We start from the raw sequence: 14319 nt of genomic DNA, 5'->3' as shown, positions 1-14319 counted from the left end.
ATTAACCCTTGGTGGCGGGGGTGGGGGGGTGGGGCGCGGATTGGAACCCAGCTCCCTGAGAGGCAGGTCCCCCAGCAGCTGGAAGAAACTGGGCATCTGAACTGGAGCAGAAAGGACAGTTTATGGGGGTGGACGAAGAGCTCTGCTCCATCCCCACCTATTCCACTAAAGAGCATTTGAAACCCTAACAGGAGTAAGCATTATGCAGCATCCCAGGAGAGCCCGGGGAGCAGCCGCTTCTCCACCATGACCGGGAGATTTTCCCTCCCCTCAGGGTCACAGGGCTGCTGCACAGAGGCTGGAAGCAGAGAAAGAAGGACGCCCCAAGGACGAGACGTTAATACATCCATGGGTCCCAATTCCAGGCTGCATCAGCATCACCGACACGGGGGTGGTGGGAGTGTTAAACACAGACTGCTAATCGTTTCTGATTCAGTAGGTCTGGGATGGGGCCTGAGATTTTCCAGGTCTGATGAATACCCAGATGATGCCGCCACCGCCGCCGCTGCCGCTGGCCGAGGACCACCCTTTGAGAACGGCTGAGACACAGTGTGGTCCGGACACAGGATTATATGTAGGTTGGCGCCCCCTAGTGTTCCTGTGCAGTATCACATGAACAGGATAATTCGGGGCCCCTTCAAAGTCACGGGATTCTCAGGGATCCCCGCTGTGCAGGAGCAAGGGGTTGATGTGAATGAATCTTCACAAGACGTTAAAAGAAAATAATCTAGAGATTTCCATTCATGGGAGACACGCTTTTCCCTGTGGTAAAACTGAATCTGGATTCTCTGGGAGAAAAGTCTTTCCCCTCACAGACCAATTATGTAACCTTAATATAGTTCCAATGCTCTCTGAAACGCCCTTAAAAGACTCCAGTTGTGTAGTTACTCAGTGTATAAAACAAAGAAAAGCGCCATAGTTTCCAGGGCAGGGGCCAGAACTGCATCACTTGTGTGCCCTTTGCACCAAGCTTGATGTCCCACACGTAGGAGGCATGGAGGAAAGAGGGGATAAACTTGACATACTAATCAGTACTGTTCACAACATTATTTTCAGGTAGAACTCATTTAAACCAATGAGATCCCTCACTATTTAAAATCCTGGTTTCAAGGGTAACTAGACCTGCTTGGGAAAGACCAGAAAAGGGCAATTTTCACCACATATGCCAACGCATAGCCTTCTCACTGAAAAATCCAATAAAATCCTAGTATCCTAGAATTATACACAAAGTTACGGCAACCGTGTCCTGATAGCTGGCCCTGGAGGTGCAAGCCTTCCAAGGGGACCTCGCAAAGAGACCTTCCAAGAGAACCGCTGTCTGGCTCCCTCTAGTGGTGCATGTTTTAGCCTCAGACTCGGAACCCTGTCAACTACCCAGGGATTCACCATTCCTCATAAAAACACCCTGCTTCCTCTCTTTCCAAGTGTCCTACACATCTTAGAAGCCTGATGCTTAGAGAGCTGCCATATCTGCTTTCCTTTCATACCAAAGACATTCAAAGAATTCTACGAGGACCCTAATTTCTTCCTTGCATGCTTGTTGCTGAACCAGGGTGCAGAGGTACCTTGATGGCAAGTACTCACGCTTAACACGGAGTTTGATATTCCTGGTGATGTTGTATTGCCTGCCTCTGTGGGCAAACGTCATGGCGCACCGATAATAGCCCGCATCCTCCAGAGACACATTGTTTACCAGTAAACGAGTTCCCCTCACACTTAGAAATTTCTCATTGTCTTGATCCAAAGGGACAGAATCCTTAAGAGAAAATGTTTTTCAAAGTTACGCTATATCTTAATTGACATCTCAAAAACTATGAACAGCATTGGTATTATCCGTCACTGTTGAATCTGCAATCCAAGAATCGCTCTGATATTTACTTTGCAAATATTGCCCTTTGGGACATGCTTTTAACCGTATTTTTAGGAGGGGGAGTTTGTTAGCATATAACACGGGATGGCTGGATTTGTTTAACCAGAATGTTTAAAGCACATTTGCTTTGGCACAATGGGAAAAAAAAGAAACTATCTTCTTTGACAAAGTAGGCGATTAAAATATAAATAAATTTATGGCATAACAGCTGCCTATAGAAACATCCAGAAAAGAGTGCTTGGGAAACATCCAGAAAGGGGTGTTATGACGTAGTCATGGCAACTTGGAGAACAATGCTCAGAAGAGTTGATATTGAAGTAATCACTTTAAAAATCATCTCAATTTTAGGAGTCAGTAGAGACAGAGAAAAATTTGTAAGACGAAAATAAATGTGGGGCTTACCTGGTGGCACAGTGGTTAGGAATCTGCCTGCCAGTGCATGGGACACGGGTTTGAGTCCTGGTCTGGGAAGATCCCACATGCCGTGGAGCAACTAAGGCCGTGCGCCACAACTACTGAGCCTGTGCTCTAGAGCCCACGAGCCACAACTACTGAAGCCCATGTGCCTAGAGCCCATGCTCCACAACAAGAGAAGCCACCACAATGAGAAGCCCACGCACCGCAACGAAGAGTAGCCCCTGCTCGCCGCAACTAGAGAAAGCCTGAGCACAGCAACAAAGAACCAACGTAGCCAAAACCAAATTTATTTTAAAAAATAATAATAAAAAAATAAATGTGAGACATGAGGCCACACTTCCCGTATGGACAAAAGGTACTGTGCATTCTACAGAGCAGACCCTCAAGAGGGAAGTCTCCAGTAACAGAGAACACACCCTCACGAGCACAAAATGTTCTCAGGAACATCTCTTTCAAAACCATGATGATTGCGAGGCTTCCCTAATGGCACAGTGATTGAGAGCCCGCCTGCCAATACAGGGGACACAGGTTTGATCCCTGGTCTGGGAAGATCCCACATGCCATGGAGCAGCTGGGCCTGTGTGCCACAACTACTGAGCCCGTGTGCCACAACTACTGAGGCCCACGCACCTAGCTCCCATGCTCCGCAACAAGAGAAGCCACCACAATGAGGAGCCCACGCACTGCAATGAAGAGTAGCCCCTGCTCGCCGCAACTAGAGAAAGCCCGTGCGCAGCAATGAGGACCCAACACAGCCAAAAATGAATAAATAAGTTAATTTTTTAAAAAAGAAATGCCTTTAAAAAAAATGATGATTGCAATAGTCATATATAACCTTGAGTCATTTCAGAGACTTTTTCTGAATGAGAACCCAGGCAAAACTGGAATAGTTTGTCAACCACATAGCTCATGAAGTCTAATTGTACAATGTATCCAATTAAAGAAAGAGATTTCATTGTTCCCAACATGAGTGATCAAATATGAAAAAAGCCAAACAGGGCCCAGCAGCACAATTATTCCAGGGCCTACGAGCCCCCAGGTCTCCCCCATGTGGCAGGGATGTGTGGGTTCTGGCCTCGGGGGTCAGAGGTTTGGCTTCACCCTCTACCAGCTGCATGACCTTCAGCACATTCCTTACATTTCCGGTCTCTGTTTCCTAATCTGTAAAATGGAGATATTAACAACCCCTACTGCGCTGGGTTCATGTCAGGGAGTCTAGAACAGACTTGTACACAGAACGTGCTCAGTAATGATTAGCATTCTTAGGACAGGAACAAATATTATTATTAAGCGCCACCATGATACCCTTGTCCACCCGAATTTATTGAGGACCATATCAAGCACTGCACGAGGTGCTTCACACACTGTGCTCCATTTAATCTCAAAACAATCTCAGGCAGTGGCGGTGACGAACTGCCGTCTTGCAGAGGGAACAGGTTTAAGAGGTAAAATAACTGACCAAGGCTATGCAAAAGGTCAGTGAGGAAGCAGGGTTTCCAACCCAGACTGGTCAACCCCAGAGCCTGTGCTCCTTCCTCTACGGTAAAACCCCTCACTTGACCTTTTTATGCTCTTACAAAACCAAGAGCTCCATAATTGGGCAGGTGAACTCCTAGGAGCTGGCTGTTTACTTTCTCCGAAAATCATTGAAAAATTCCTAATATTAAATTGACATCCTATAGATATCTTGTAGTTAGAATACCAGTCAACTGGTCAACCTATTTTTTGATTAAACAAATAACTGTACTTTTCAGTATCAATCTATGGTGTATATCAGGAGTCAGCAACTTTTTCTGTAAAGGGCCAGAGAGTAAATATTTTAGGCCTACGGTCCACGTGGCCTCTGTTCAACTACTCAACTCTGCCGTTGCCTCACAAAAACACAGAAATAAATGAGCGTGTCCCAGTACAACATTACTTAGAGACACCGAGATTTGAGTTTTATATCACTTTCACAGGTCATGAAATATTATTCTTTTTTTTTTGACCATTTAAACAAGTGAAAACTAAGCTGGTGAACATACAAAAATGGGTGGCAGCTCAGTTTTTGGCCCTGGCTGTCATTTGCCCACACCTGGTCTAAACAAGGGAGCCAATGATAGTAGATATTTATTCAGCCAGTCAAGACACGAAATTGTGTTTATATTTACTCCTTTAACTCAAAGGTTGATTTTTACGTGCTTTCAAAAAACTCTATCAACATGTGTATCAAGTTGTTAAATAGTTCTTTCTAAAAATTTCTATAGACAAACAACAGAGTAAAAAGCTATTTTCTTCAGCTGTTATTTATTCTGCATTCATTTTCACTCTGTCTTTTCAAATCACCATCTGAGGACACTTACCTAAGCCCTATCAAGACTAATAGAGTATATTAATCATGGCCCTTTTTAAAATCACTGGTTTAAAAAAATAGAAATATATAAGTGAACATATTGTCTTCAAATGAGTATTTTATATCTTTCCTATGGCTCATCAAACACCTTTTCATTAAATGGCAATTCTTAAAGGTGTACCTTGTACCATCGAATCTTCATGTCATTCTTGTTCCCGATGAATTCACTCAGATCAGGACAAACTAATAACCCAGAGGCTGACAAGGTTATAATTTGCGGGTAGGAGATGAGAGGCAGGGAGGCTTCTGTCTTCTCAAAAACCCTGAGCTCAACGGACATTTCATCACAGTAAGAGGCATTTCTGATTTAAAAGGGAAAAAAAAGGAATAATAAATGGCAAGGCAAAATGAAAATAAAACTAAATGAAATTAAGAATAATTCCCCAATCTCATTAAATTCTGCATTCTGTATTTTCCTCATTTGTATTGCAGTACTTTTGTCCCTTGTCCTTTTGAATCTTTGGAGCACAAAAAAAAAAAAAAAAAAAAAAAAAACACATCATAATTGTCATACAGAAATGGTGATATATTCTGCATGTTCCCAGAAAGGACCCTCCCACAAGCCTGATTTCAAGACCATTGAGGGCCAGTAAAAAACCCTCAAGTCCTCTTCAAGGGAGCCTAAACCCTTCCAGGTTCCGGGAGAGGTTCTTGATCACAGCCCCAGTATGCTCCAAATTCCTGGCCCAGGCAACCTTATCTAGATGGAGATATTGTTTCCTAAGAGCCACTGTTTCCATATAAAGAAAATCCTCTTTACTTCTCCTGGAAATCATTTATCATCAACTGAAGTCAAATTTCAGAAAACTGCTGAGCACTTTGTATAAGATCTAGAAATGATTTTTGCAATACTGCACAGGGGAAATTAACTTGGTAAATTTGTTTGTTTGGTTTTTATTTATTTTTTTGGTGGGTCTAACTATAATTGCAATATCATCATTCTATCAAGACGCTAGAACTGGGGAAAGGACAGAGGCAAAACATTGACAGAAACACAGACGATGCGGAGGGAAGGACCGAGGATATTCATTCAAACAATTTTTTTTAAGTAGAAAAACATAAAGATATAATTAGCTCAGCTAAGCTGCTGGTGACCTACCTAAGAAACACTGGACATCAACACAGACAATGAGCATGTGTGTTTTATGGGGTTGGGAGGGAGGGGTACAGCAAAATGTAAAAAACTTCTGTACCCAAAGAAGGAACAAAATGTGAAAATTATATGTGAAAGTAGTAAGTGATAAATGCTTACTACCCGAAAGCAAGAAGAAATTAATTCAAATATATAATATATGCCAATATCTATATTCTACTTCCTATCTAGTTGAAGAAAGGAAAAAGATGAAAAACATTTTACGCATGAAGAAATGCAGACAGCTATCGCCTTGAAGAATGCATAATCTCACTGTAAATCGCAGAAATGCTAATGAGGGCTAATGGGGCGAGTCTGAAGAACGGAGCACACCTGAAAATAGCCCTCCCAGCAGCTCCTGGGGAGGAGGGCCTGCCAGGCTCTGTGCTCTGCGATACATCATTTCATGTATCCTCCAACCCTGTGATACTACTGAATCACTTTTACATGAGGAAAATTAGGTGTGCAGAAAGTAAGTAAATTCCTAAGGCTATAGAGCCTCTAAGACGTCAAACCAAGGTTAGAAGCCAGTAGGGCTGTGGGAAAACCTGTAAATCAGGGCATTACATCCAGACACCAAGCTTACGAGACATATTGAGAGTTACAAACCTGTTCGCGTTACTGATCTGGTCATCCCCCCCTGGGCAACAGACCCCAGCCCCCCCCCCCCGCCCCATGGAAATAACTCAAAAGAAAGATGGGTGGGGAAATCATTTGATCACCACTCGTATTCCCCATGTAGTGTGGCAGCCCCACAGCAAAGAGGTGGTTGTCATTTGTGCCATCCACCAGATATGTCCTGTCCCCCATCCAGAGCAGACGGTGGGGTTACAGGTCCTGGCACTGAGACTTGGGGGCTGCGCGGCCCAGCAGCATCACCTTGCCCACCCTGATGAACAGAACAGCTATGCGGGTTCTAAGTCACAAAATTATAAACAGCACAGGAGCAGAGCCGTTTTATGCCCTGTGACTGTAAATGCCAAAGGGCATTATGGCAGCTGCTGGTGATTCTTGCTCTATTAGACCCGAATCCCGAAGCTGGAAGAGAGTTTTAGAGGTCAGCCAGGGAAACTCTCCCATGAGCTACAAAAGATTAACCCACATCGGGTTTCCCTGGCCTCTCAATCTCTGATCTCTTTTTCCTACGAGAATACAAAACAAAATAAGGTATTAAGCACAAATCTTTTAATCACGTATAAAAACAAACTTTAAGGCAAATGTGACTCAGCTCACATCTCCCTAACTTTTGCATGTTATCACTTCAGTGCAAATAAGTCTTGCATCTGGGGAAAGAAAGGCCATTTCCATGTGCATATTGACACCTACAGTGGTGCTCCCCACACTCTATGCTTCGTATGCTGTGATTTCACAGAACCCTCCCAACAAACCTCTTTACAAAGGAGAAAACTGAGGCCCATAAGTATCAAATAATAAGACCAAGGTCCTACCAGGTAGCAAATGAGGGACTAAGATTCACATCCATATCATTCTGACTCCAAATTCCATCCTATTTCTACCACGCTATTACGTTTTCCTCATAGCGTCCCTTAGAAAAACGTTAGAATTTTTGACACTAAAAAGGAAAGAAAAATTATGCATTTATAGCTATTGTAAAACCAGATATCCAGGGACTTCTCTGGTGGCACAGTGGTTAAAAGTCCGCCTGCCGATGCAGGGAACACAGGTTCGAGCCCTGGTCCGGGAAGATCCCACATGCCGCGGAGCGACTGGGCCCGTGAGCCATGGCCGCTGAGCCTGCACGTCCGGAGCCTGTGCTCCGCAACGGGAGAGGCCACAGCAGTGAGAGGCCCGCGTACCGCAAAAAAAAAAAAAAAAAACTAACTCAGGAAATGTTTAAGGCTGCCAACACTAGGCCTACGACTTTCTCCTTCAAGAAGCAGCAAGGTATGTCTAGACCATTCAATGGGGAAAGGACAGTCTTTTCAATGAAAGATCTTAGGAAAACTGGTTAGCCACATGCAAAAGAATGAAGTTGGCCCATGAACTTACCCGTATATAAAATTTAACTCAAAATGGATCAAAGACCAAAACATAAGAGCCAAAACTATAAAAATGTTTAGAAGAAAACACAGAGGGTAAGCTTCATGGCATTAGACATGATTTCTTGGCTACGACATGAAAAGCACAGGCAACCAAAGAAAAATTAGATAAATTGAACTTCAACAAAATTTAAAACTTTTGTCCATCAAAGGATATTATCAGCAGAGTGAAAAGGCAACCCGTGGAATGCAAGAAAATATTTGCACGTCATATATCTGGTAAGGCATTGATATCCAGGATACATAAGGAATTCCTACAACTCAAAAGCAAATAAACAAGCGACTTGATTTTAAAGTGGGCAAACGACTTGAATAGACATTTCTCCAAAAAAGATACACAGATGGCCAGTAAAGCACATGGAAAGGTGCTCAAGGTCACTAATCATTAGGGAAATGCAAATCAAAATCACAGTGATGCTACCAAATGTAAAATAGGTAGCTAGTGGGAAACAGCCGCATAGCACAGGGAGATCAGCTCGGTGCTTTGTGACCACCTAGAGGGAGGGGGTATGGGGATATATGTATACATATAGCTGATTCACTTTGTTAGACAGCAGAAACTAACACAACATTGTAAAGCAATTATACTCCAATAAAGATGTTAAAAAAAAAATCACGGTGATATAGCACTTCAGCCCCATCAGAATGGCTATTAAAAAACAGAAAATAATAAGTGTTGGTAAGGATGTTGAGAAACTAGAACCCTTGTACATTGCTGGAGGGAATGTAAAATGGTCTGGCCACTGTGGAAAACAATATAAGTTCCTCAAAATTAAATATAGAATTACCATACGATCCACCAATTCCATTTCTGGGTATATACTCAAAAGAATTGAAATCGGGGACTCAGATTTTTGTACAACCATGTACAAACTGCATTATTCACAACAACCAAAAGGCAGAAGCAGCCTAAGTGTCCCTTGATGGATAAATGGAGAAATGAAATATGGTATGTACAGTTGACCGTTGAACAACACAGGTTTGAACTGTGTGGTCCACTTGTACACACATTTTTTTTCGATAGCAAATACTACAGTATCACACAATCCATGTTGGGTGGATCCATGGAGGCAAAACTGAGGAGCCGTGGATACTGAAGGCTGACTGTAAGTTATACGCAGACTGTTGACTTTAGGGGTTGGGGCCCCTCACCCCCGTGTTGTTCAAGGGTCAACTGTACCTATAACAGAATATTATTCAGCCTTAAAAAGGAAGGACATTTTGACACCTGCTACAACATGGATGAACCTTGAAGACATTGTGCTGAGCGAAATAAGCCAGTCACGAAAGGACAAATACTGTGGTACTTGGAATATGAGGTACTTGGAATAGTCAAATTCATCGAGACAGAATAAAGGTAGAATGGGGGTTGCCAGGAGCTGATGGGGAGGGGAAACTGAGTTGTTCAGTGGGGACAGAGTTTCAGCTTTGGGAAGATGAAAAGAGTTCTGGAGCTGGATGGTGGTGATGGTCACACAAACCATGTGAATGTACTTAACACAACTGAATGGTACACTTAAAAAGGGTTAAAATGGTAAATTTTATGTTATGCTTATGTTACCACAATTAAAGGGGAAAAAAAGCAACAGGGCAATGAGGAAGTGGACCACGCCCCAGGTCAGGAGCTGTGGGTTCCAGCCTCACCTCCACACCCACCACCTGGGAGAACTTTGTGAGTGAGCTTGGTTCCCCCAGGTGTGCAATAAGCAGTTGGATTAACTTCTTACTAAAGTCTCACCCGGGTCTCCAGTTCTACTCAGTGTCCTACATCTATTTCTTGGGTCCTTGTGGATTCAGCAGTGAACAAAACAAACCAAGTCCCTGTCCTCCGGAGTTTACGTTCTAACAGGGTAGACAAACCCTAAGTACATAAAACACATACACGTGTGACAGATGAGGAAAAATGAGCACAGGGTAAGGGGAGAGTGACAGGAGACCTGCTTTAGATAAAGTGGCCAGGGACGTCCTCTCCATAGAGGTGACACTTGAGCAGAGACTTCAAGTGAAGGGAGAGAGGGCGCCATGAGGACATCTGCGGACAGGCTCTCAGGTAGGAGGTATTTCAGTGACAGTGAAGCGGACGTAAGGTGTGTTCCCACCTGTGCGCTGGGTTTTGAAATCCAGGTTGTCACAGAAACGCCATGCAAGCATCCATTCCGCAAGGGCCCCCCTTCCCACCCTCATCCCAGAGGGGCTGACCTGACAGTGCAGATGTAGGTGCCAGAGTCCCCCCGCGAGGCTGGCACAATCCAGAGGCCTCCGTCCTGGACCCACACTCGCAGCTCTTCCTCTCCTGGGACCATCGTGGTGGAGCTGTTTCTACGCCATGTCACGTTGACGTGGGTGGTGGTAGAGTCCCAGTATGGCACCTGGGGGCACCTCATGGCCACAGGCTCCCCTTCTACCTTGAACCTGGTTTTGGGATGCCTGCCATGAAACTGGCAGCTCCCTGCAGCCACTGAATGACAAAGAACCCACAGTCAGGCTTTGGGTCCATCCGAGGAAGCCACATGCCCCGGAAAACGTGGGGGCCCCACGAACCCCTCCTCTCACAAAGATCTCAAAAGCCCCAAATCACAAGGTTAGGGCTACTATCAAGTCCCATCGACATTTTGTGGGAAAAGTCAAGTCAGGTTCACATGATGACAAAAAAAAGTTTGGCCTTATTTTTGACTTGTTGATGCCTTATCATTCAAAGTCGATCTTGATTGAGTTCAGCTTAGCTGCAGCAGGTCGTACGGTTAAAATCCAAAGGCACCTTTTGTCAAGGGCAAAAGCAGGGTCTCTTTGGTTTGCTCCTTTGGCAGGAATGACCGATGCCCAGGGCAAGCTCGTGCACCAGAGGAGACGGGCAAGAGGAAGACTCCATCACCTACCAACACCTTTTGCTTTTCGAGGACAACAGAACCTCCCTAGAGAAGCAACTCCTTTCCCCAGAGAAGCTGCAGGCATGTCCCCTCCAGCTGCAAGAGTCACTTCTTACCCATGTGTTCCTCAGGCCGGATGGTGAAGACAGAGACACACATCATCCACATGGACCAGGTGAATATCACTCCCGGGAACTTCTGGAGGACACAGGAAGTGGAGACCGCAGGCCCAGCACCCCGCAGCCTAGAGGAGGACACAGAGGAGGGGCCACCAAGAACCACTGACGCCCAAACAGAGAACCCCTTGAGGATGGTCCCTGGGATGGGTCCTGGAGGTTTCCCCTGATGACCAAAACCCTTTTGCCTGGATTTTTTAACAAGAAAACTCAAATTTTTGAATTTATTCCTCGACAGCAACTTTCACTGGAATAGGAGTCTGTCTCTTACGTGTTTCTCTCTCCTGAAGCGTGCCTTAGCACTCCCTACCCCTTGGCCTGATAGGCTCTTTCCTCACCTAAGGCCACTGCTAGGGTCTGGGCTCAAGCATCACCCTTGGTGAGGTCTTCCCTGACCTTCCCGTAAAGTTGCACCACCTTCTGCCCCAGTGCTCTATATTTCCTTTCCTGCTCTGTTGCTCTCTATGGCATTTATCACTAACCATGTCTCTTCTCTCCAGCATGTAAACTCCATGTGCTGAGGACCCTACCTTATTTTATTCACCGCTGTTTCCCTAACTCCTATTTGCTGAATGAAGGGATGAGTGAATGAATCACCAGAAGTCGAAAGTTCCTCATATTTTACTGGTCAGAGAACTCTTCCTAGAGTCTTTATGGATTAACTCTTACTTTACATACAATTCTGACATGCGCTGAGGGATTCAGCAGACCCTCTGATCTAGAGCATCCCCGAGGAAAAAGCAAAATGAGGGCCCAAAAGTGAATAATTCATACAAGCTCACGAAGCATTCCGCCCTACCAACCTCCCCAAGGCTGGAGTATCAGATGCCTCTGCATCTCCCCGTGGTCCCTCCCACGCTTTATCGCAGTCGCCTGTTGTATCGCTAGCTGCTGCCACAACAATACTGCTAACAAGCCAGCCCCGAACTGAATGCCATAGGACACTAGCCGTTTGCTGCTGCTCACAGGTCTGTGTGTCAGATGCAGCTTGGCTGACCTAGATTACGCTGGGTTAGTCTCGGCTCCAAGCCTCAGGTGGGACCCAAGTCAGCTCCATGGGTGTCTCACCCTCCTTGGACCAGTGACTTCCTGGGAGATGATCTTCTCATGTGATGGCAAAACTCAAACGCTGTGGGCGAAAGCACTCGAGGCCGTGCTTGCTCAGAACTAGCTCACTCTTTCTGGCCCCCACGTTCCTTTGGCCAAAGCAAGACACGTGGCCAAACTGCCATCTGTGGGACCAGGAAATACCCGCACCTGTAGTGGGAGGAGCTGCAAAGTTACACCAGGAGGGGAATGAAGTGGGAGCAATCAGGCCATCCACCACACCTGACTTGTGACTTGTCTGGCTCCCACGGGTGGGGACGGCCTGGACGAGAGAGGCTGGGTCTTATTCACAGTCTTTGTGGACTACACAGTGCCCAGTGCCAGAAGTTACCAGGGAATGTGTACGATCGAAAGTCTACCAGGGAGTTGGGAGTGATGAGTGAATCCAGAAAAAACATCCTTACCGGTACCTCCTCCCCATATCCTTGAAGGAGTCTGACATTTTTCCTGTTCCTGGCACAGATGCAGTTCTGAATGTCTCCTAGTAAAACCAGATGGCTCTTAACTGGCCAGGGCAGGGTTTGCAGACAGAGGGAGTAACCCTTGCACTCTAGAAACCCCCCTCCCCATCAATGGGGAACCATCAGAAGGCAGGGGCCCAGAGCTGCGTCCTGGAGCCCCGCCTGGACCTACAAGTCTCACCTGGACCCCCAGCCCCGCTTGGGCTTCCCAACACCCCGGCCTGGACCCACAAGCCCCACCTGGACCCCCAGCCCCGCCTGGGCTTCCCAACACCCCCACCTGGACCCCCAATTCCCACCTGGACCCCCAGCCCCACCTGGACCCTCAAGTCCCACCTGGGCTTCCCAAACCCCCGCCTGGACCCCCAAGTCCCTCCTGGGCTTCCCAACGCCCCTGCCGGACCCCCAAGCCCCGCCTGGGCTTCCCAACCCACCCCCGACCCCAGATCCCCGGCCAAGGCAGTTTTCTCCATTCTTCTCTGTGAACTTTGGCACAATAGCTGCTTTACTGCGACCTCTCCAGGAAGTGGCTTCAGAGGATTAAACCACAAGCACATAGCAGTGTTCGTTTTCACTAACTGAAACCTCAGCAGCGGGCTGTACCCAGAACTGCCATAGTGAGGAAGGTGGTCGGTCTTTGCAGGCCCAGAGGGAAAAGTTCGTTTTGCAGAAGTTTGCAAGCAAAATGCTATTTTCCTGCCCTATTTTCTTTAAATGTGTCTTTAAATGACAGGCAATTTGACATTTCTGCTTGAATCCGAGGTGACCTTCTTACTGGAAGAAAGAAGTTTTAAAGGCAGCTCGTTCCAAGTATTTGAGTTACAATTCTGGCCTTATTTTTTCCTTTGTCAAATAACCCTGTTTCCCAGTACTCAGTGTAAGGGCACAGAAGAATAGGAGGCAAAGCAGGGCCAGGCATAAGAAAATGACCATAAGAATGTGTGAAGAGTTTAAGAAAAGAAAAATAATGCAGTAAGGTGGAAACTGCTGACGGCCCAGCCTGAGTCAGGGGCGCCAGTGGCAGCGGGGAGGGGAGGGGGGGAGGGCACCTGAGCAGCATCCCCCTTGGCCCTCGCTAAGGCCCAGGTGACAGTACCTGCCTGTGACCCTGGGTCTGCCTCCTGCTCAAGGGTGGCACATGGAGCCTAAGGGTGTGTAGGTGTTTACTTCACCTTTTAGTTTAATTCTGAACAATTCCAACAGACTAAAAGGTTGCAGGAATAGTATAATAACACGAGTATGTGTCTTACCTCGGTTCACCAATTTTTAACATTTTGCTTTATTCTCATTTTCTCTCTCTGTTTCTTTCTGTCTGTCTGTCTGTTTCTCTCTCTCTCTCTGGGCCCCTCGTTATCCCCCATCCCTGTGCGTCCCAGAAACTTAGTTCCAAATGCTTTTTACTTTGCTTCAGCTTTTGAATTTAAAAAAATTTCCAAGCTTAAGTTTGATGTAAATATTAATTTCCCCATAGGTTCAAGAAGTGGGGCTTGGGCCTCCCAACCCCCTGCCTGGATCCCAGCCCCACCTGGGCCACACACACACACACACACACACACACACATTTTCCCCTGAACACCTGAAAGTTTATTGAGAGTAAATAAGTAAGTAAACGATAGCTCCAGAGATAAATCTTCAGGCATTTAAAAGGAGTAAAAATTTGGGGCTTCCCTGGTGGCGCAGTGGTTGGGAGTTCGCGTGCCGATGCAGGGGACACTGGTTCGTGCCCCGGTCCGGGAAGATCCCACGTGCCGCGGAGCGGCTGGGCCCGTGAGCCATGGCCGCTGGGCCTGCGCGTCCGGAGCCTGTGCTCCGCAAATGGAGAGGCCACAGCGGTGAG

The 14319-nt window shown here is 46.2% G+C and overlaps 1 protein-coding gene across 1 annotated transcript in view; it reads right to left on the bottom strand.

The window, feature by feature from the left end:
- IL1R2 (interleukin 1 receptor type 2) overlaps positions 1–12463 on the bottom strand; it is a 20403-nt gene extending 7940 nt beyond the window's left edge. Inside the window, 5 exon segments of the mRNA XM_007459051.1 lie at positions 1585–1756; positions 4801–4981; positions 10071–10329; positions 10855–10982; positions 12426–12463. Coding sequence (XP_007459113.1) covers positions 1585–1756; positions 4801–4981; positions 10071–10329; positions 10855–10982; positions 12426–12463 — 778 coding nt within the window.
- Between the last annotated feature and the right edge of the window lie 1856 nt (positions 12464–14319).

The sequence above is a fragment of the Lipotes vexillifer genome, unplaced genomic scaffold (genome assembly GCF_000442215.2).
Source record: "Lipotes vexillifer unplaced genomic scaffold, Lipotes_vexillifer_v1.1 scaffold1695, whole genome shotgun sequence".
Classification (NCBI taxonomy): domain Eukaryota; kingdom Metazoa; phylum Chordata; class Mammalia; order Artiodactyla; family Lipotidae; genus Lipotes; species Lipotes vexillifer.
Note: the sequence above shows the minus strand (reverse complement) of the source record. Positions and strands in the feature narration are given on the sequence as shown.